This window comes from Haliotis asinina, chromosome 3, assembly GCF_037392515.1.
Source record: "Haliotis asinina isolate JCU_RB_2024 chromosome 3, JCU_Hal_asi_v2, whole genome shotgun sequence".
Classification (NCBI taxonomy): Eukaryota; Metazoa; Mollusca; class Gastropoda; order Lepetellida; family Haliotidae; genus Haliotis; species Haliotis asinina.
The window spans coordinates 8,089,695-8,113,802 of NC_090282.1; the positions used below are offsets into that span (position 1 = coordinate 8,089,695).

The following is a 24,108-nucleotide window of genomic DNA, read 5'->3' on the forward strand; positions in this document are numbered from 1 at the left end:
CTGTGACAATACCACCGTCTAATGTCTTTAGGTTGCAACTAAATCACATGGCCTTCTATTGTACATTGTGTGTGTCTTTATATTCCAACACGCCTGTATGTGTGATTGAACAAATTGGACTTTATGGCCGATGATAGGATTTTATTCACATGACACCGTGTCAGCTCACAGCCCAAAGCAACGGATCAGGAGAGTCACTACCAGCAGGCATTACTCGTCTAAGGGACACAACTCTGTACGGTTTAGATACCTGGATTAATCTGTTGTTTGGCCTCGAGTTTGCTGTGTTTGTACCGCAGTCAGTTACTTCCAGACATGCACCATATAAAATCTGCGCAGTAGGGTTATGTATTACTTTTGTTAATAATCACAGCAAACACTTATCGCATAATATCAGAATTTCCTATCATCAAGCAGCAAGCTGGGAACAGGTACAGATATATTTTTCTCAACGTTGGTCAAGTATGTAGTGTCCCGTGCCGTTAGCGCATTTAAATAGTCAAAGACTCTCCTTCAAAAGAATGAATAATTCAGATACGCAAAAGATTCTTATAGCTCATCGTATCAGGGAGTCATCCTTGGGGACCGATAAAATCCTGATGGGAACCAGATAGTTCCCATGGAAACAGGACATATTCTCAACAACTTTTTAAAAACATGCAATATTTATGAAGCAGATTTTGTCTTCAGTCTCATAATACACATACTGTCACGATATCCAACGAATTATTTTTATATTTAGTTTTCTTGTTGCCGAGACCAGAGGCTAATCAAATATTCTGCAGTAATTTCTCGAACAGTCTGTCTTTTCCGAATAAATTCCACACATATTCTATTTGGAAGAAGAAAATGATTGTAACTACAATACGTAGAAAAGACAATGGAAGGCTTGTCCAGATTACCGTTACTCTTTGATTCAATAAACTGCGGCCCAATGCTCTTCATACTTGGTATGGCCGTCTACACAGACATACACATATACCATTGCAACCCAGGGCGAGGGAGACTTATTGGAATGATTATGTCCCCATTATCGTGGGTATTAATATAGTGAAGCGTTGTTGGGGAGAGTGATCATGGTGAATACACGATGTACTGGGTACTAAACAACATGAAGAAGACAGACATAATTGCTATGAGTGTCATACGCCAGGCGGATACATATTTGATGTAGACTGAGAGTTTAAGAGGTTATAAATCGATGGAGCTGAATGGCTGCAAGGTGGGAGGCATTCAGTAACAATGCGGATCCATTGCTTATTCTAGTCATTCGTTAATTGAGGGATCGTTAGCTTCACAATGGTAAAGGAAGTTCACGTCATTTATTTTAGTAAAATATCCATCAAGTTCAGTTTTCGTATTTGTCCTCCGTTTCCACGTCACATGCTGTCCTCCGTTTCCATGTCACATGCTGTCCTCCGTTTCCATATCACATGCTGTCCTCCGTTTCCATGTCACATGCTATCGCGCCAGGATGATCAAGTTGACAACACGGGAAAATGAAACACCTAGAAAATTACTCATCCAATTAATTTCTTCAATGCTTTTGTTTTTAATGGTAGAGGTGCTGACATTCCCATATAAAACGCGTCATTGGTAAAAGATATATGACTGATGCAATTCCGTTATCTCATTTAACCATATGTTTCGGTCTAATATTACAGATAAAAACCCCACATGCCTTTGCATGTGTCTTGACCGCTACCACCGGAGGACTGAATGCTTTAATTTGTTCACGAACATTTGGGATCAATATTTCATAATGATCAAAAATAAAAACCCCACACGTTTCTGCAATAGCTGGACTGACTCAGCGAAATCTGGCTGTAGGACAACTTCTAATGAATCTGGGAAGGGCTTTGTCGCATGTACTTTCGTCATTTTATTTTGTTTTTCATATCCACATTCAGTCAGTTGTACTTGTCATTTCAGGCTGTACTATACCGGTATCCTGATGTCGTCCTATGGTGAGACTGTGGAGGAGATGTCTCCGAGGGTCAGCACACAAGCAAAGAAGGAACTAACGAAAGGCCCTGACACGAAAAACTATGTCCTTCCGAGTATAACTGTAAGGCGCAGTCCAGTTAAGGACTCTATGCTGCTCTACTCCGATCACATGCACAAACTGACACTGGAGAGAAAGGACAATAGATATCACCTGACACCACGTGAAGATCACGCGCATTTTGATCCCCAGAATGCACACATCCCCAGTAGTCGACGGAAGGCGTTGTCATTGAATGAACTAATAGACAGACGGAAGAAAACGTTGCACGACAAAAGAGGTAAACCTAAATCAGCTCGAACACTTCCCAAACGAAGACAGAAACATCTCGCACCTAGGAACCTTCGAATAAGTTTTGTCAGTGCGTCCGATCTCCATGAAATCATAGATTACAGTTTTACTTGTAAGGGATCACTGTGGGAAGATGACAAATCATTAAAATGTGTTCCGCGGGGGATTCCTACAGACAGAACAGAGTATAATGATCCATCGGATAATTCAGGAAGACCTAGCGACTGTGGGAAATGTTCTTTAGGTGAAGACACTAATCAGATTTCCGCTCATTTGGACGCTCCATTAGTCGGCGATCCTCCGCCACAGTCGCATAAAGTCAACAACGTTACTGACCTTGCGAAAGCGGAGACAATTTTGTCCTCAAGTGTGAAACGACACACGAGAAGCATAGCCAGATATCGACCTCGGAGGGCTAAACGCATGCAACTGCAAAGCCCCGACCTGGGCGTAATTCCAGAAGGGGATGGTTTCGGTGCTGGCGAGATACTAGAGGAACAGTTTACCTTCAACCAAGAAACCCACCCTTCAGTGGCATCACTGAATGCCATAAAGCAGTCAAAGGCAAAACGAAATGATGTATTTGTTTTACCACCTCTAAAAATCCACCATGAGTCTGATGCACGTGCAAGATACACTAATTTCAATGTAAACCAGTTTCCACCAAACGTAAAACATGTGGAATCTATAGACAAAGACCCTCTGGCTACTCCTCCCACTGACAAGAAATTTGTTCTTATTCCTCCCGAGAAGTTGCGATGTGCACCAGTTCCGAAAGGGCGCCAGACTTCTGATAAACGGGACGTCCCCGTGGAGTCCACAAGCTCAAACATACACAGTGACGACAAACAACTCCCCACAAACAGAAACAAGTCAAGGGCCCAGAAAAATATGCAAAAGCTTGTTTTTCTAAGAGATTATCCTCACAGGCATTATCATCGAGAATAAACTTTCAGCTATTGATGCAGAACACTCTTAAAGCCAACAAGCTTACAGATACAACAATTATCTCAAAGTCCTTCCAGGCCAGGATTTACACCACCCCCTTTCCGATGTTTACGTACAGAACATACAGCTTAGATGATGTAGTTATTTCATGATTGCAGTCACGTGGACTTAGAAATGGCAGAGTCGTTCTTGTCTCTCCTTCAAGCATCGGAATCTCCTGTCACGGAAACGTTACTAACAAGATTAAGGCGGACAAATAACAGGAAAACTAACAGGTGTGAAGATAGCTTGCAAGTGAGGGTATTTTGAAGTGGCGAGTCGGAGCGGGAGTGGCTGAAAGAATTACAGTTTAGATCTTTAGAGTAACGTAAATGTGGGGAGTGAGTGAGTGATGAGTGAGTTGATTTTTATGCTGGTCTTAGCAATATTCCAACAACATCACGGCGGGGAAAACAGAAGTGGGTTTCACACATTGTACCCATGTGGGGAAACGAACCCGGGTCTTCGTCGTGATGAGCGAACGCTTTGACCACTGGGCTACTTCACCACCCTTTAGGTGTATGTGGTGATACATTGTGACTGCCTTAGAGCAGACTGTAACGGCGGGCAACACCGTACATGCTTTCCAATCACCCCTTTGTAAAGAACATGTTTCAAGGAACGAATTATTCTGGATTTCCAATGACCTTACTTTCCTCAGAACAGGACAACACTTTCGCACAGTAAAGCTGTTTGTTATGTCGTGTGTGGTGACGTCTTACACACATTAACGTTGTGTTTGCAGTATATTCGTCCACACCACAACGTTGCGGGCAATGGAGTTGTCTCACCACAACATTGTATCTGTTAGACTTGTCTCACCATAACGTCGTATAACCGGTAGAGTTGCCACACATTAACGTTGTAGGTGGCGTTGGGTAGAGTTGCCTTGCCGTAACCTTGTATGTGGTTTACGGTACAGTTTGCGGCTCAAAACCTTAACGTTGTAGGAGGTAAACAGTAGAGCTGCCACACCTCATCGCTGTAGGTGGTATGGGGTACATTTGCCAGACCTTAACTTCAGGGTGTGGTAGAGTTGTCTCATTTTAACGTTGTAGACGGTAAAGTTGCCTCGCCATAACGTTGTAGGCGGTAGAGATACTATACCTTACCGTTGTAGGTGATATGGGGTAGAGTCGCCCACACCTTTAGAGCCGCCTTAAATGTCTTTGTGTGTTTACATAAAATAATAAAGGAAAACTATGCGAGACAATGGTTTTTCCTTATGTACTCAGATCAAAATGCTGGATTAAATCTTCATTAAACAAGCAAAAGAAACGTAATCTCTGACGAAAGTGATAAAGCATCTCAAATCTTGGTAAACCAATAGTGAGATGCGAATGCGGACTTCAAACCTAAGTGTATAGTGGCAAGTTTATTTTACACCTCGACCTTGATTCACTAAATACAGTTAATGTTTATATTGTGACAATTGGATAACTATTCTCCAACAAGGCAAACACAGACACAGGATCTGGATAACTACTCCCCGTGATGGCAAGTACAAATACAGGATCTGGATAACTATTCTCCAAGATGGCAAATACAGATACAGGACCTGGATAACTATTCTCAAACAAGACAAATACAGACATAGGACCTGAATAATTTTTTTCCAAGATGACAAATACAGATACAGGATTTGGATAACTATTCTTCAAGATGGTAAATACAGATACAGGACCTGGATAACTATTCTCCAAGATGGCAAATACAGATACAAATTCCTTAGGCGACTGGTTAATGAAGGCCAGTTCTAACCCTTACCTCGACGGGTCCCAAGGCCAAGTATATTATGCCACTTTACACGTCAAACTCAGACGTTGCTGTTTATGTTGGTAATAATAAACGAAAAAAGTGTGAGTGAGTGAGTTTGGTTTCACGCCACTTCTAATAATATTCCAGACATATCTAGGTGGTGTACACCACAAATGGGCTTCACATGTGTAGACTCGAACCCTCGCTTTTGGAGTCACAAGAGAAGATTTTAATTTAACCACTAGGCTACCACACCACCCTAAAAGAATGAACAGCCAGCTCTACATTTGCAGATCAACAGTGAAAGGTTGATTCTAACGTACATTTTTATATTGAAAGGAGCAAATCGAGTTTAATCGGCTTTCCGATTAACACGTTACTCAATACTACTGAAGATTTTGAATATACATCAGTGGTTATATGCGAAAACTGGAGCTTGGTGCTCAATCCAGCTGTCACTTAGAAACCAATCCTACATCAATAATGCTTTCGTACTGGAGAAGGAAACTCCAGAATGCTTTGATCTGTTCATAGAAAAAGATCAAGATTCAAAGACATATGCATGGTCTGAGAAATCCAAGCACTAGTCTTTCACGCTACTAATGCTTTGCTCCACAATACTCTACATGTAACTCTTGATTCGATAGTTCCACTGAGATACAAATCTGACAGCTGTGCATTTATCTTTGACCTTTCCAAATAAACTTAAAAGACGGGCAAGGGGTTCTTCTGGAACAAATATAGACTATTGTGACATAAATGTGCTCAAGACAAATTGAGAAAAAAATGTCCGAAGAAATACCTAGTGAAAAAATAACCTCAGAACACAAAAAAGTATCTTTCCTTTAGAAATATATTTTCAAGAAAGCAAATCAATACTCTTACCTGTTTTTACTGAGAAAAACAAACATTAAGAGAGCAAACATATGTAAGCAAAGATGAAGCAGAAGAAGTGAATATTAGTAAATTTAAGATTATACAATGAATCTTACCCGCCGCATCTATCTATCTGTCTGTCTGTCTGTCTGTCCGACCGTCTCTCTCTCTCTCGCTCTCTCCATATATATGTATAGAAATATTTTTCCATCCTGAAAAACGAAACTGCACCAGTAAGTAGATGAAGAGGTTATAAACTATTAGTAAATATTTCCAACTGAACAAATGAAACTACACTGTACACCTAGATAAAGTACCAATGATAGTAATATGTTATATATTGAACAAACGTAGTTGATTGAAAAATAACAAGAACGCACATACTGGTGGATTCTTTGCAGAGTTTTCCATTTTCTTTCTGCACAGAGTTTGAACAATGGGTAAGCTGAAACGTATAAGTAACACTAATGATTCTAATACTAAACAGAAGCAAAATCATCTCTATTCCCATACGGTCTGAAGATTAAAAACTCCATCAAAATCGGTGATCAATAAATCGCTCAATTGCAGAATACGTAAAAGTATAGCAAACAGCATAAAGAAGTCAGTAACACGTTCATACATGAAACCAAACTAGATGTATCCCCAGCAGTTGTTTTAGCTGAGATATTAGGCTGATATAGGATATCGTGCATAAAACATCATGCATTACCAATGCATATTGCCTTTATACTGTTTACCTCTTTGGTATTGGAAAAATGTGGTTTGGACCTAATTCGAGAAACGGCAAAAAAACTAGTTTAGATAGTGTCCCATTCTTGTCCTAATAATGGACACCTATCATCGCGGTTTATGTTATCTCAAAAGGTAAGTATAATGGGAATCTCAGCGTCACCCTATATATTTCTGCTAGATGCAGACATGTTGGTGATAATAACCAATAATCTTATTGCAAGAAATGGTTGCTAAACTGAAAAATATGGAGCATGAACTTGAAGGATATGCCGAGGATACAAATGTATTTGGCGTTAGGACTGATGACAATGTGAATGCAGGAACTGATACAATGATTAAAAATGTCTTTATTGGAGAAAGGTGTATTGGTAAATGGATGTATATGGACAGGCTGAATCACAGGCAGTTTAATCAATTAAGAAGTTGTTAGGATCTCAGTGTTGACTACAACATTTGTGGGAATCCATACATAGAATTGGGTGGCATGAACTTTAAAATTGATATCTAGAATTGCTGACGTTTTCGAGAGGCCTATAGAAGTTGGACTAACATGAATACATGACACGTTTTGTGCATAACAACTTCTTTAACAATCGTTTACGACGTTTTTTAAGCTAATTCCTGCTCTCGTATCAGGTGAATGCTGCCCAAACCCAACCCTAGAGGATGTGTGTATGAGAAATCACGCAACTCTGTGGACAAAAACATAACAGAGGCATCACAACCCATAGCAATATTTCAATAGTTAAAACACAAGACCTCTCTTAAAAAGACAGGACATGAAATCTTTCTGATCACCGCCTAAATATCCAGACCACCATTTTTCCTGGACACAAATCGATATTCTCCATACCGGAAAACCACTAAAATACGACAAAATGTTAAGAAGCATCGAATTCTGAAGAAAGATACATTCAATTCAACATGGGCCTGATGAATGAACAAGAATTATCTCTGAAACGTAAAAGATGTTGCTGTACATAAAATGCGTCATGTATTTAGGTGGATTTATTGTTGTCGAAACTTTGACTGGACCTGTTTTCAATATTTTAAGGTTTAGTGATAAAACATATTTAACAGTGTAACAGAGACATCTGACTGAGATCAGCATTAGTCGTTGAAAGTCAGATGACCATAGAATATATCAGATGATTGGCCAAAACCCCTTACTGCCCATTACGTCATTTGCCATGAAACGTCAAACTGATTTATATCGCGTCAATACGATTCTATGCCCCGACTCTAGGCAATCCCGGATCAAATATTCATTGTCAGCTTGTATCATTGAATTCCATTCTTCATGCAGCGCTGTGCCACGTTCGTTGTTAATATTGCATGAAGTTTCCTCGGTTTAAACGGCGCTGTCGCTTCTGACACAGTCAACGATTACGAATCATCTGTCCTATTACGCCTGTCCCCATACACCCATTTGTGTTTCGATTACATGCATATTAATGACGTTGGGACCAAGGTAAATTGTTTTTTATACACGTTTTAGCAAAGAATTAAGCCTCCATTTCACTTTGGCACAGTTGTGACATTTATATAAAACGTACAATACTGACATGTAAAAAATGTAGACACATCCAATAGTTAAAAAAACCAAACAAACGGTTGTTTGAAACACTTCATGAAATTATATTTCAGATGCTGATTTCAATTCTACACAAAAAACCCAAAACACAGTACATTAGTACAGTTTGAAAGAAACTGGCAAAGGAACAGTGACGTTAATATTTGTATACTTGAACACGAACAGTTTCCATTCCCAGACTGTAATAATTCAACTTCGCATTTAGTTGATGTCCAACTGAAACAAAGTTAAGCATCCCCAATAATCTTTACGAAGTTGCATATTTCGGCCAACACCAGTCGTGTGTGAACGTTGAGTATATTTGTTGTCGTAGAACCCCGTAGGAACGTTAACCAGTGGAGGTTCAGAACATGGCGTGTGGCTTGGCTCCTAATTTTGTTTCAGTAGTGTCCTGTCTTCGCGTTCTGACGTCACCCTGGGTCGTACATGGACGATCCTTCACCTCATTACTTGCCCTTAGCACTTGCCTTATTAACAACTGTGTATGAAGTGTAAATATATTCCCCGAGCAATTGCTTTAAAGGACATACCGTAGTTATACATACATTCTCATATTCGCCCTATCATAAAGGCGAAAAGTGATTGAACTTTGTAATCGATGTACAAAGTGGTGGGTTTGCTGCTTACGAATAGTTTTTGAAATAAACTTAAAGGTCACATGCAACGTAAAACACAACTTTGCAGATTCTTATACCTTTCGGTATGCACGTACGGAAACAAATCATCAAAAATGCCAATTCAACCTATAAAGTTAACCGCAGTGAAAAGAAATCGGACTTCTAATGATTCACTAATCCCCCCTCCCCCTCTCGCGCGCTTGGTGAAAAAAGTAGTTTTAGAAGCTATGCTGCACCGCGCCCATAGCGCATGCGCAGTGTGTAGATTCGCGGAGCTTGAAACAGTATGCCTGCCCGGAATATGAGGTCGTGAGCAGATGTCTAATCTTGGTTGTGTACATAAACAAGTGAATAATCTACTCGTTACATATTAAACATGTTGATTGTGATAAGCGGACTCCGTCACAGAGAAAACTCAATGTCTGGATGATGACACCTGTATGTCTTCCTGCCTGTCTTCTAAAGACAATATGCAATGGACAGCTTCAATTACTGACCATTTGTAATTTGAAATTAACATCTACCGGGCTTATAAGCCACAAACAAAGAGCCGGCATGCGGCAAATGAACCAGTGGCCAATGACAAAGTGTCGTTACACATGAGTGCACACCCACCGGCCCTGATTGATTTCGGTATCGCGGCTGCTTCGTATCCAGGGAGGTGAGCCCAAATACGAAATATTGCTCTTTTGATTTGCTACTATCCGTTATAATTTTGTTTATTTGTTTTTTCACAATCACCAATGCATTTTATACATCATGAACAAGTGATAAGAGTGTTTTAATTATGTTTTGATTTTTTTGTTTTGGTTGCATGTGACCTTTAATTCATACGTATCATCACACACAGACTGAACTTGAACATAGTTGTGAGGCATTCAGCATGTACCAGGTTAATGTACTTTTACTACAGTAATCCACTTAACACGCTCGTGTCACCACCTTTAGACAAAACATTAACATGTTCACCTGGTTCCGGATTTAAAACACAACTGTAAGTAAGACATTTCATGTTGCAATACCATGTGTTAAAATATATATTAACATAATCTACTTAACGGAATGGATATCTGTTCTGTACTCTTGGTTTGTGCCCACCTTCCCCACACCTAACCAAAGATTCCAATAAGCTGTCTAAGAGAAGACGTTCCTGTTTTCCGTAGACAATAAAACACGGGTGACTTTACTTTCAATAATGTTTTTGCATTGTGTTCCATCGTGTTTTGTGCAGGAAATCATTAAAAAAAGAAACATAGTTACAACATATTCAGTCTTGCAGCTGCTCTTATTTTTTTGTTGGCGTTAATGTGTAGCGACCTCAAAGATAGGGCTGTTCAGATTTAAGCATGGTTTCACTCCAAAGTGATGCACCTGTGTTTTTATAAGTGGTACGCGACTTACAATCGAGCTGCTTATGGGACATGCTCGAAGCAATCATTCTGGAGCAATCATAATACCATACACAAGCATTCAGATCATAATGTGCCGCAACGTAAACTAGTTTTGTCTCTTAACACTCTCCCCCTGTTGTCACAGGGTGAGTATGATGCAGTAAGGCATTGGCACACAGGCTGTCATTTGATATAGTGATCTGGCCTGGCCTGGAAGACAAGATGAAATGAAAGCCCCTGACGTTTGATGACCGATTGCCATTCCCCTTATGTGGTTCACGTAATTAGAAGTGCCTAAATCATTATCAGTATATGATCAAATCAGTACACTTAGCAAGCAGTGTCACAAATCAGTCGAGGTGGCGAGGACCGTGGCGTACGTGATTCTAATTGGTAAAATGTCGATATTCATATTAATCAAGTGAATTGTTATATAATCCTGTACACAATCTGATCAGTTAAAACTTGAGTTGAGGCCTTGATATATTTCAGTTCTCAGTGCTTTTAATTCTCATTCGCAAAACGCATCTTTAGTGATAGCAGAGTGAATGGAGGCGACAGAACAGTTCCCATTCTCATTACCTTTATTTTCAATTCCCAGTATCGTTAATTCTCAATCGCAAATTTGAAAACGCACCTTTGGTGATAACGGAAAGGATGAAAGCGTCACAGCAGTTTCCATACCGATTAATGCATGCTTCAACGCGGGGGAATAAAACACATTCCACTGATTGTGAAGGGCGCAAACTGCAAAAATGAAACTTACATAAATGGGTCTCTAAAAATCAGTATTGGCTGAAATAGTCAGTATGCGTCGCCCAAGAGCAGAAAGACATGTACCTCCTAAATTCTGAATTCATGGCACCGTTCCAGCAATGTCATAAGCATGTGTTTTTCACTATCAGTATGTACAAACACAAGGTGCTACTCAAAAGTGAAGGGTATTGAGCCCCAATGATGGCCTCGGTCAAAACGTCAGTGTCATACGAAGTCAAGTCAATGTCATGCAAAGGCAAGTCAATGTCATATAAAGGCAATTCAATGTCATACGAAGGCAAGGAGGTAGGAGGTAAGAGGTAGGGAAAAAATGTGGTTCATGGAGACAGACTAAACTTAACATAGGTTATGGCAGATAGGCTGACACATACGACGTACCAGTGACCGAAATGGTTGGTCTTTGATGTATGTGCTGCGCTTATTGTTGCCTAATCATGCAAGCAGTACCCTAGTATGGTGTTTGGTTTCCCGCCATGCACATTCGAGGTAGGTTCTCAAACAATTATCCGTGTTGCGAGCTGAGGCAGAACCACCATATGGCTACATGCACGTTTGAGTAAATGTAATCTTGCCCTCTAAACTAACCACTTGCCATGAATATTGAATAACGACTTGCCGGGGATATGGAACAAAGGATTTAGGCAGTAGCCTTTGATTCATTGAGTTAGCGAAACCACATGGCCAAAGGTCGAGAGCAGCAAGTATTTCCCAATTGATTTAGAGTCGGGTGTCTCTCCAAGGCTCTACAAATATAGCAGGTCGATGTGATCAATGTGTTCTGCTCAGTGCGTCTTCCATGTGGACATAACTGAACTTAGAACCACAAATATCAGTATCATTGTAAGCATATGAAACAAATACAGATATCTGTTTGTATACAGCTCTAAAACAACTTATCATGCAAAACAGACATGGAAATACATTTTCCTGAGTGCGTGGCAAAAAGATTGTTCTTTAATGCAGAGACAGACAGACAGACAGTCATTCACGTATGTGTGTGTCTGTCATAGGCCGCGCGCCGAAGACCCAGGCTCCATTTCCCACACGGGCACAATACGTAAAGCACACACTCACCATAGGTCACGTGTAGACTAGGTCATCATGCGTGCGTGAGTCTGTGTGTGTATTTTGTTTCAAATGGAACGACAAGATTCGTTCGATCCCTACATGTTAATGGGGGAACTGGTGACACCTGCAAGCATGCTTCAGACAAATCTCAACATATGGTCCGGGCTAATCAGCATTCGAACTTACCATGCATCATTAGTGTCCAAGGGATACAACTCAGCACAGCCGTGTGACTGCGCCACCTGTGATCTAAAATGGTTAATGCAAACCAAGTGTAACCATGTGATGGGGAGACGTGTCGTCATTTATAACTCAAGTGGCAAATGTTTACTGACATTGATTACCACGACAACGAACTGTGCCGCATGTTAGTCTTGCCTCTTTGGCCGCCATTCCTGGTAAAGGCATTCAGTGTATCGAATATAGAGAGTGACAGATCTCAGCAAACAAAACAGCATCTGGAGTGATTGTTGACTGACTGTTGTGCCCACTTACACACACATTTTCCTCGGCTGGTTGCAGTAGTGTTCTAGTCTCACCGATACCATCCCAGGTGGTAATGACAAGGCTCTTGAATATAACAATTGGTTCTTAACTGGTCTACGAGCCCAACATCAAGCTGCTTTCATTCGATTCCTAATTGAAACTGTTGCTCCACGCCGGTGTGTATTCATACCGCGCCTCCGTACTGTTATGTGTCTAATAAAGCACGTCTCTTGAGTACTGTTAGCGCTCCACATCTCCCTTTGGGACATTACGTTTGGCAATCAAGTTGGCGGGCTTCATTGACAGTACTGTTTTCTACCCAGCATAGTGATTATTAAAGGCCAGTAAAACATCTGAGTGGATACTGTCACACACAATTCAATAGTGTTGTGCATAAGTCTGACATGCTCTTCCAGCCATTGGACACTGTTCATATTTAACGCAGCTGTTAGCAATGCTCCAGTTATAGAGGCCTGCAAATATTCGAGTCGCATTAGAGCTGGATAGAGCTGAGCACCAGTTAACATTGTCGAGCACACATTCAACTTAGCCATTGATCCCTCCCTTGTCTCTCTCAACAAACATTGGGTCGTGGGTCTATATTCTGAACTTTGACTCATTGACAGGCATTTGGAGTATCACATCTTAGTGTTTATACCGTCTTTGTGGTGAAGTGCTTACAAGGTTCGGCCGGAGAGCGGGTGGTCGTAGGTTCGATCCCCGCCCGTGACATACCTGAAGACGTTAAAATATGGTACATATTGGCCCCATTCCTGACGGACGGCATTAACAGGTAAAACAGGGACTGCTCGGAGTCAGTATAATGTGTCTGTGTGGGGTATTCATGCTTAACTGCGGCATGGTATCTCAGTGGTCTAGCACAATAAAACCACCTTAGATAGTACAAGCACAAGTACATAAACACGCATGCACGTCGCCATAGGAGCGAAATATTCCTAAGCAGGACGTTAAACCCTATTTACTTATTCATGAACGTTGGCACTGGCAGCATGTCTAGATTTTACGTTTGCATTCTGACACAAACGAATTATCAATAATGTGCTACCCATCCTAATCTTACTCATTTCCGACTGTGAACGGCCCTACATGATCACCTCTCAAATCCTTGCCACAATATATGTAAAATACATTGTCATAATACCACTGGCATTTCAGTTGATGAAATATCAACATCCACCAAGCGGAAGTGTGTTCGTTACAGTAGCTGCTTAGTAGCACCCATCATTCTGCTAATACATTTCTATGTATAGAGTATGAGAAAAAGAACAAAATGTGTCTCTTGTAGTAAGCGAAAAAGCGTTGCGTTACCTTGCAATCAGCAATAGCCCAGCTGTATTACAGCAGCCCGTGAATGACTCAACCAGTGACCGACAGCAAGAGCACCGATCAACGCTACGCAGGGTAACGTGTACAGGTATACATCCTACACCCTGTATAATTCTGAAAATATCGGTCTAACTCTCGTGGATGAAGTCTTGATTGTTTAGTCCATTACCCTCATAAATGTGCTTTTTAATTATTGCTGTCAATAGCAGTGAAACTTTAGGCACACATACAGAATACCAGATACCCATCAACCATGTTAGTAGCCAATGTCTGAAATACGCCCTGAAAACCTTCAGTGCAAGTAAGTAATTCAGCCTTAAAAATAGGTGCTTTCAATACCTCCTTATGCTAATATTGACTATGTTGTGGTCGTGCGCCATCTGTTATGAAACCATCAAAAAGATAGCATGTCACTGAAATGGGAAAGCTGCTTGAAACACCACAAGTTCAGCATGACCAAGCGAAGCAAACACCAAACTCCCACCATGCAGCAAAGCCCTCAACAAATGTCACAGAGCGATCTGATATGCACATCTACCGATGCTTGATCGATTTTTGTGTATGGTCTGCCAACTCAGTATATGCACATTGCCAGATATTCAATGTGGGTTGATAAGTGCATTAAGCAGTGTTTAAAGTAGGTCCACGTAAAAATCATCGTCATGTTCGATACCTTCTGTGGATTGACGTCCTTTTGCTAATAGGTCATTGATAATAATTTGCCAAGTCGATCAACAGGAAAAACATCGAATTAACATGACTGAATGCTCCTTGAAAAGAACATTTATTTGACAAGTGAACCATACACAGCCTGTTTAACTCAAAGCCAGTAAAGACACAGCATGCTCCATGTCAGTATTTTATTTTTTTCATGGGCACATACAATATGATACCATTTATGCCGTATGTCGTCCTCGTGGTAAACAGTACTTTAATGTCAAAGACCTCGTTAAACACTAATCCAATAAGTGATACGCCTATTACACCAATAAAGGTGCCACTTGTGTGTTTATCTTGCTATTTACTCACACAGGGGTTTGTGTACAGGTAGACTTTGTGCCTGTCGAAATGGTGCACAAGTCAAGTTAGGATCCCAACAGATATTGTTTTTTTACAATGGATATGATGATTACACGATGCCATTTAGAAAGTGGTCAAATTCTAGTACTTTTTTCGGTTGAGTCCCATCCGGGATTCGAACCCGCACCCTCAGAGTCAGGCACCTAATCGCCAGCACACAAAGTCAGCCGCTCAACCGAAAAAAGTACTAGAATTTGTACTTTACTAAGAAAGTGAAATCCCAAATATGACATATGTTGCATTTGACCACTTTCTAAATGGCATCGTGTAATCATAGCTTTCGGCCGTGGGAGCCGTGCCAATTCACACTCATCAGAGGGGTACACAAAGTACGCAGTCTAGACTACCAGTTGTCCGACTTTCATTTTGTGGAAGTCGCGGTGGCTGAGCGGGCTAGGCGGCTGACTTTGTGTGCTGGCGATTAGGTGCCTGACTCTGAGGGTGCGGGTTCGAATCCCGGATGGGACTCAACCGAAAAAAGTTCTAGAATTTGTACTTTACTAAGAAAGTGAAATCCCAAATATGACATATGTTGCAATGGATATGATGTTTCGTTCTGATCCTTTTCTAAAGAAAAGCCGATAATACTTCTTCTTTCTCTCCAATTCTGTCATTTTCGTTCGAGAAGATATACGGTGATTCTTACATCACCTTTCTGTCATCGTCTAGTGAAACACTTGTTGAAGGAATATATAGAGGTTATACATGTCACGACCCGTGAAGGTCCCGGGGTAGAATAGGCCTTCAGCAACCCATGCTTGCCATAAAAGGCGACTCAGCTTGTCGTAAGAGGCGACTAACGGGATCGGGTGGAAAGACTTGCTGACTTGGTTGACACTTGTCATCGGTTCCCAATTGCGCAGATCGATGCTCATGTTGTTGATCACTGGATTGTCTGGTCCAGACTCGATTATTTACAGACCGCCGCCATATAGCTGTAATATTGCTGAGTGCGGCGTAAAACTAAACTCACTCACTCACTATACATGTCACACCATCTCTGTAGCTGTTTCTACGTACAGTGTAACAAGGACGACGCCAGTCCTCCCCCACGACCTATGTAGGCTTCTATGTTGTGAAGGGAATATACACGACATTCTTCACCCTCGAAATGTGCGGCTTATTCGGTGTGTTTCGGTTCCACCCTTCTTACCCCTTGTGTGACGCTCTTCCTGTTCAGAGGTGTGTACAGCGCCATTCTTCTCTCTCCCCCTGTGCTGTTCGTTCTCTTGCGAGGTGTATATTGATGTCATTCTTTCTCCTCGACCTTCGTAGTTTAATATGTTATGAAGGGTATATAGTCATATGTCACACGTCTCCCTCACCCTGTGCAGTCCGTTCTCTTGCGAGGTGTATAAAGGTGGTATTCTTCTCCCTCGACCTATTTAGTTCTTTGCGTTTAGAGGTGTAGATAAATACCATATTCTCACCCAACCTGTATAGCCCTTTCTGTTGAGAACGGTACATAGACGCATCCTTCGAATTCGTCATGTGAGGTTAACGTCTTCCCAGCCCCTCTTTCTGTAACATCTGCTACTGTAAGCATTTCATGGGTGTCGTAATGCTTAAATGGTGTGATAGAGCACCTTCCATGCGACTGGAATCAAAAGAGAGGGGCACTCTTTGTATAGACCTTGACTATAGTACGTGTTATCCGGTGTTCGTGATCATCAATAGAAAAGCACTTTCGAGATCAAATAAAATTTTATGAGAGATGTTTACGCCTGACTGCAAGGCGTGCCCACATCTCGGCGACCCAGACTGTCGGCAGTGCACGGCAACTGAGGCTTACCACCGATGTAGTTATGTCAAGCACCGAGTAAGCCTTGGTGGGTAAACGGATTGTCCGCGGATCTCACACATACTTGTCCCTGGGCCTGTTCACTTCTTGCTGCTGTGAGGAGGATAGGCCAATTCTCCCGAGTCGCCATTTGAAGCAGTCTCTCCAACGTTTCGCCTCCCTTCGGAAGGTAGTTGTAAACATGCCTAGAAAAGACAACAATATCTTTGTACTATGGTCCATATGAACAAGGTCGGTCTGTGAATAAAAATTGTGGAGCCCAGCAGGAAAGATGAAGTACGATTCATGCTAATTTACCGCAATGTTTTCCTCCTCAAAATATATTCTAATTTGTCAGGGTTGAAAGACACCCAACTTTCTCAAATGTGAACACGTGTACTAGGCATTTACAAACGCATATATTTCGGGAATCTTTCGACTGTATCGCATATATCAAAACTCTCCTGACTCTTTATTTGAACTGGGTGAGACGTGATTGCGTTATGCTTGTGGATTATATGCTCTGCAGCTGTTTTAAGCTCCGTCTCGAGGTGATCGTTAGTCTTGCACAGGATATTGTGGGTTTTTCAATATCCCACACATGTCAAGGGGGTTTGCGGAGAATCCAGAACCCTTATAAGTACATTACACTTCAGACTGGAAGAACTAAATGTACCTATTCTAACTTAGAAAGACAGCTCATCTAATGGGAATATACAATTACAAGATGTGTTGTTGATTTTGCATGTAATGTGCATGTAACATGGCATTATCATTTATAGTTTAGCATGTCAAACAAACTGAATGATGTACATAATTGTATGCATGTATACACTTTTAAATTTTATTTTATTCAGTTCAAACGCACTGAAAACCCACGTTAAAATTCGCCACGTGGGTGCAATATTTGAATCCCATTTCTGGTGTCCCCGGCCGTGATATTACTGGAATATTGATAACGGTTGCGTAAAACTAAATTAAATCAGTCAGTTCAAACGTTATTTCATGAAAATCATTACCACCAAAAAGGGGTCAGTAACGCGTGTGTCACATGATGTGATCTAATCAATAGCAGCTACATTTCCCTCCTACGCATTATCTGTTGTTCACAGATATTGTATATTCGGTGTTGTTCCTTGTGTGTACCAAACCACGAGCATATTTTTCTCATATGTGTAGTATCATATTAAAAGTCAATAGGACATTATGTGAAAAGTCGAGCTGACAAATTTATTCCCCCTCATAACAGAACTGAACAAGAATTGAAAACATAATTTCTGAATGGACCGTTAATGTTGTGTAAGGGTATGCAAACACAAACCTGTTCCGGTAGTGTGCGTGCGTGCGTGCGAGTGTGTGTGTGTAGCTTAAGGGTTCACTAGTCAATAATCGATAAGGTCTCACACAGGTTCCTCATATGTCACACATATCTGGCGTCATGAAAACAAATTTTCCTCTATATGAGATATCTCAACGTTGTATCTTCATACACCCTACTGTCTAGCTTTCCTCTATAGGAGGAATCAGAACATTGTCTCTTTATACACCCTACGGTATAGCTTTCCTCGATAGGAGGTAACAGAACGTTGTCTCTTCATACACCCTACTGTACAGCTTTCCTCTATAAGAGGTATCAGAACATTGTCCCTTTATACACCCTACTGTACAGCTTTCCTCTATAAGAGGTATCAGAACATTGTCCCTTTATACACCCTACTGTACAGCTTTCCTCTATAAGAGGTATCAGAACATTGTCCCTTTATACACCCTACTGTACAGCTTTCCTCTATAAGAGGTATCAGAACATTGTCCCTTTATACATCCTACTGTACAGCTTTCCTCTATAAGAGGTATCAGAACACTGTCCCTTTATACACCCTACTGTACAGCTTTCCTCTATAGGAGGGTATCAGAACATTGTCCCTTTATACACCCTATTGTATAGCTTTCCTCTATAGGAGGGTAGATAGATAGATAGGATATTTATATAGCTCACATATCCACGCACTAGTGCATGCTCAAGACGCTGGTATTTTCCCCTCGATCACTGGATGTCAATCTCAACAGCACATCGTATTTCAATCTCAACTCCCTGGGCAGTATACAACTCTTGCTGCCACCAAGCGCACCGAGTTTATTGTGGCTCTTATCCTAACTACGTAGGTACCCAAATGACAGTTGGGTGGACTGGGACACATAGTAACAGCACTTTGTCCAAGTTTACTGCACGTTGCTGTACCCGCAACTAGGTGCATGCACGTGTTCATGTGGCCACCATCTGGTCATATACCAACGGATTCGTGGGTTCTTTTATGTGCACAGGGTTGTGTACTGTACACTAGGGGTTGTGACAACACTGAAAGAGTCTGCACACAAAGTTGACTCCAAGGTTTTTACACCCGTTCACAGGTGGGCTCGATCCCGAAACCCCATCCTCGCTGGATCGCTAGCCTGGCACCTTAGACAGCTCGCCCGCCATGCCCCCATGGGTATCAGAACATTGTCCCTTTATACACCCTACTGTATAGCTTTCTTCTACAAGAAGTATCAAAACGTTGTCCATTTATACACCCTACTGTATAGCTTTCCTCTGTAGGAGGTATCAGAACATTGTCCCTTTATACACCTACTGTATAGCTTTCCTCAACAGGAGGTATCAGAACATTGTCCATTTATACACCCTACGGTATGGCTTTCCTCTGTAGGAGATATCAAAACGTTGTTCCTGAACATCCCAATTTTTAGAATCAGATGTCCCACCACAAACCGACACAGAGTTGTCTGAAAGATTATTCCGGCTGTATTGTTGTACTATCCCAGACAAAGGTTCAAGAAGGTAGGGACTCTTACCATACACTAGCGGGTCCATGCACGCGTTTGATACAGCAAATAAGAACAGCCCTCTTTGTACTTTCTGGTCAATCTTCTTGGCGGCTTCCCTGTAAAGTAATCACTTGACCTTGGTGATCTGGATATATACATATGGAAATTAATTAAGCAACACCAAATTCAAAGACACATAAAAACTTAACAAAGTTTAACGAAGTAATTTTGATGATTGATTATTCAATTTTGATGTATTGACATACAGCATGAGCTTTTCATGGGTTGATATGACGCGCGTGAAGCTTGCACAGCGCACGTGCATTGCTTTAACCTCAACTTTCGAAAAATGCACTTTTTCCCTGGGGTGTTTACAAGCGCAGGTTGTCGATTGCATTCGGTTTTTCATTCATTTCAATGTCATGGCACGTAGGAAATTATCAGAGGCCACTCGTTGGCAAATAATCGGCATGAGGAATGCTGGTATGTCTCTAAGACAAATCGGGACTCAAATCGGACGACATCATTCCATAATTTCAAAACTTTTGAAAAAATACCGGGCCACTAATGAAGTTAAAGACCTGCCTAGACCAGGAAGACCCAGGAAGACCACAGTCCGGGAGGACAGAGCTTTACTGAGACTTGTACGGCGCAGGTCCTTCGACTCGAGCTCTCGGTTGAGACAGGAGTGGCTTCCAGGGAGACCCATCTCGAACAGGACTGTTCGGAATCGTCTGAAAGCTGCAGGATACCGGGCAAGGAGGCCAATCAAGCGACCCAGACTGTCTCCAGCCCATAAGGCAGCCCGACTGGCCTGGTGTAATGACCGTTTGCACTGGAACATTGCCTCTTGGAGGAAGGTCCATTTCTCAGATGAGAGCCGGTTCTTGCTGCACATGGTGGACGGTCGTACTCGGGTCTGGAGGCAGAGGAACACAGCAATGGCTCCACGGAACATCCAGGAGACTGTGGCCTTTGGGGGAGGTTCCGTTATGGTATGGGGGTGCATTTCCATGAACTGCAAGTTGGATATCATTACCATCCGTGGCAACCTTAACGGTGTTCGTTACCAACAGGAGGTTCTTGACAGGGCTGTGGTACCTCATTTTGAGAACCATCCTCTGGCAACGAGACCCATATTTATGGACGACAATGCTAGACCTCACAGGGCGCATGCTGTAAATGATTTTTTGCGGCAAAATGCAATTGACAGAATTCCATGGCCTGCCATGAGCCCTGACCTCAACCCCATTGAACATTTGTGGGACTTTCTTGGCCGTCGTGTGAGGCAGAGAGACCCACCAGTCCATAATCTCAACGAATTGACGGCTGCCCTGCATGAGGAGTGGAACAGGATCCCCCAGAATCAGATCCGGAGACTCATCCAAGGAATGAGGAGGCGTCTGGAATCGGTGGTGCGTGCGCAGGGAGGACACACTAGATATTGATGAAAGTCGGTGTGCAGACTCTCAGATGACTGTTCTTTCTTTCCATGTGACATTTGTGTTAATACACCTGACAACAACGTCTGTGGATGAATAGTAAATTGTGTCCATTTTTTCATGAATTTAAGACAGTTTTAAGAATTTGGATTTCGTTGCAATAAAGCAAAGTCTTGATACTTTTTCCCTTTAAGTTGTTTGTCAGAGATCGTCTGTTGAATAAAAAAGTGTCAAACTATATCAACCCGGCATATTTTGATTGTCAGAACACTTCAAAGTTGCTCCAATAGAAAAAATTGGGGTGTTGCTTGATTAATTTCCAGGTGTATATTTCAACTCATGTTTTCTCTGTACATAAATGAAAACTACGGCGTGAACCTCTCCTCTACATAAATATGTTAGACGTATGTGAAGTGTATATGTCAAACGGCATGCAAGTAAGCATGCACTTTGATATTTTACCAGTATGTCATCATTCTGGGACACCAGAAATATTATTTCTTGTAATCATGTGGAGAATCGAACCCAAGTCTTTGGCGTGACAAACAAACGCTTTACCCACAAGACTGACCATCGCTCCTGGCGTATGATAAATAATGAAAACTTTACATGTCAAATACAACACGATAGAACAAAATGGATAGCAGACTAATGCTCAATATGTTACCCAATGCTAAGTCAATTCGGACTTGACAAAGCTTTCTGAATTGGACTGGATTTAAATTCATTCTCCATGTTCAAGGACATTTGATAGGTGTGTTGTTTAATATGGCCTATAACAGAATCTCATTTAATGTGCAGCAGTTTCGAGTTCAAGACAGGATATTGTTTACAAATTCTGGTCTTCTTTTCATCTGTTATTTCAATAATTCACTGAGCCCAGTGCATATTACTAAAGTGCATAATAACTGGAAATATGTATCACATACCACAAAAATGTAAGATTGAAAATACGATCTTGAAATAATTTAAATTGTAGGAGATGCGATGAACTCGCCAAGAGTTTATATTTCTCAATGTAATGTCTTCTGACAGAACTTACCGATCAAACCACCAGTAAGCGGCCATGGCGAAATATGGAGTCCAACAAAGAATAAACACGCTCACTGAAAATGATTATAGATATTGCTTAAATAATGATTCACTATTTTCAACATTATACTTTTCCTTGTCTAAGATCATTATGAAATAATGAGTTATATCTAATTATTTTGAAAATGACAGTAGAGGGCTTGATGCTATCAGATTTCTATAGACTTTATCATGAAAGCACAGAGAGACAAAGCCTTGCCATAATCACGCGTTTATTTTTGAGTTCAGAGACATCTGTGACCCTCGTGTTTGACGTTCAAGATGATTGGCCTTTTACTAAGTTTACAAGTGAATAAACATATTGCTAGATGGTGCATCATGTTTGTGGATGCGTGCTCGTGCGTGCTCGTGCGTGCGTTTGTATGCGTATGCATTTGTGTAGTTGTTTTGCTTGTGTACGTATGTATGGCTGTGTGTTTGTTATAGATAAGGCAAGACGTTTGAATTAAAAGGCAGAAATAAACATACCAATGACTAATGTCATCTTTAGAGTCCGTATTTTGGCCTTGCCCATTCTTCCCGAATTCGAACATCGGATCCCTCCTCGTGTCTGTCTGGAGTCCACAATGATATCTACAGACACATAAAGACAATCGGAATGTACTTACAGGCAACTTACCATTGAACTTGAAGACCACAGAAAGGTTTGTTTGTGGAGAACAAGAACTTATTGTATTTTCTGTGACGACACTGTTTAACAAACGATGACTGATACAAATGTATTCCACAACCGTTAGGACAAGGTCTGGCATACTGTGAGGCAATCATATAATAACATCATATGACGAAAATGTTAAACATAATATAAAGACAAGAATGTTACGACAATGGTTATAATGACTCACAAGTCATGTTCTCTGCGCAATGTGTTCCCTTTATTATACATGTTGTAGATGCAATATAGTCACAACAACTTCAACTTCAGTCATCCCTCACAGATGTAATAGCTACTTCAATCAACACTATCATGTTTGATGATCAGTTTTAGAGTGAATGAGTAGGTTTAGATTTACGCCGTACTCAGCAATATTCCAGCTACATGGTGGTGGTCTGTAAATAATCAAGTCTGGATCACTCACTCCAATGATCAAAAGCATGAACATCGATCTGCGCAATTGGGAAGCGATGACATGCGTCAGCCAAGTCACCGATCGCGAGCCTGACCACCCGATCCCGTTAGTCGCCACTCACGACAAGCATAGTCTCCTTTTATGGCAAGCATAGGTTGCTAAAGACCTATTCCACCCCGGACCTTCATAGGTCGATCAGTGTTAGATACACATGGTTACTTGATTACACTTGTTCAGTATGTAGAAGACACGTACATTCCTTGATCATATCACAGTAAAGAGTGATACTGATTTTGTATATTCTGAACCAGTGACAAGCAAATATCCTTCACGACATAAAGACGTGACATAGGTAATTACAGATGCTACAGAGGTATAGCTACAAATACCCGAGCCTCACTTCTTTTCTATCATTGCATTTATACTGTTCTGCCAACAGAGAAACCTTTCCGTGCCACCCGGTGTTCTCATTGTTATTGAATGTCGTGTGCTTCGAGAGTAGATTCCACTAGTCTTCCCTCCAAGGTCTGCGGGAAACAAGACTTTTCTTTGTGGTGGCGAGTCATGGAAAGCTCAGCTTTTGATCCTGTGTACATAAGCTGACCAACCTCTTAAGATTACTCTGTTACCTTTGGCGTTTTTAATGACATCTCCTTTTTGTTTAAATGCTGGGATTTGTTATTAGTGACTAGACAGGCCACTAAAACTGACTTAATTTAGCCTTGGCTTCTGTGTCTCAGTCGTGAGGGAGGTGGCGTTAGTGGTCAGTATTTCACCGATATCTTGGCGTGTCATCTGTGCAGGGAAGTCTTCGCATGAATCAGATTGTGGACATTGCACACTTGATACAGCACGAGCAACTCGATAACGGACTAGCAATCACACTCTG

General features: G+C 41.3%; 2 protein-coding genes across 3 annotated transcripts in view; one reads left to right on the forward strand and one right to left on the reverse strand.

Moving 5' to 3' along the window:
* The window catches only part of LOC137279188 (uncharacterized), a 30,810-nt gene extending 26,319 nt beyond the window's left edge, over positions 1-4,491 (forward strand). For both annotated transcript variants that reach the window (XM_067811678.1, XM_067811677.1), the window contains exon 2: positions 1,933-4,491. In XM_067811678.1, coding sequence (XP_067667779.1) covers positions 1,955-3,244 — 1,290 coding nt within the window. In that variant the 5' untranslated portion in view covers positions 1,933-1,954 and the 3' untranslated portion in view covers positions 3,245-4,491. The remainder of the gene's footprint in view (positions 1-1,932) is intronic.
* Positions 4,492-15,829: 11,338 nt separating this feature from the next.
* Positions 15,830-24,108, reverse strand: part of LOC137279190 (adipokinetic hormone/corazonin-related peptide receptor variant I-like) — a 34,635-nt gene continuing 26,356 nt past the window's right edge. The window contains exons 3-6 of the mRNA XM_067811680.1: positions 22,618-22,722; positions 22,100-22,163; positions 19,643-19,731; positions 15,830-16,998 (exon numbers count right to left, since the gene is read on the reverse strand). Of these exons, the coding sequence (XP_067667781.1) occupies positions 16,868-16,998; positions 19,643-19,731; positions 22,100-22,163; positions 22,618-22,722 (389 nt within the window). The 3' untranslated portion in view covers positions 15,830-16,867. The remainder of the gene's footprint in view (positions 16,999-19,642; positions 19,732-22,099; positions 22,164-22,617; positions 22,723-24,108) is intronic.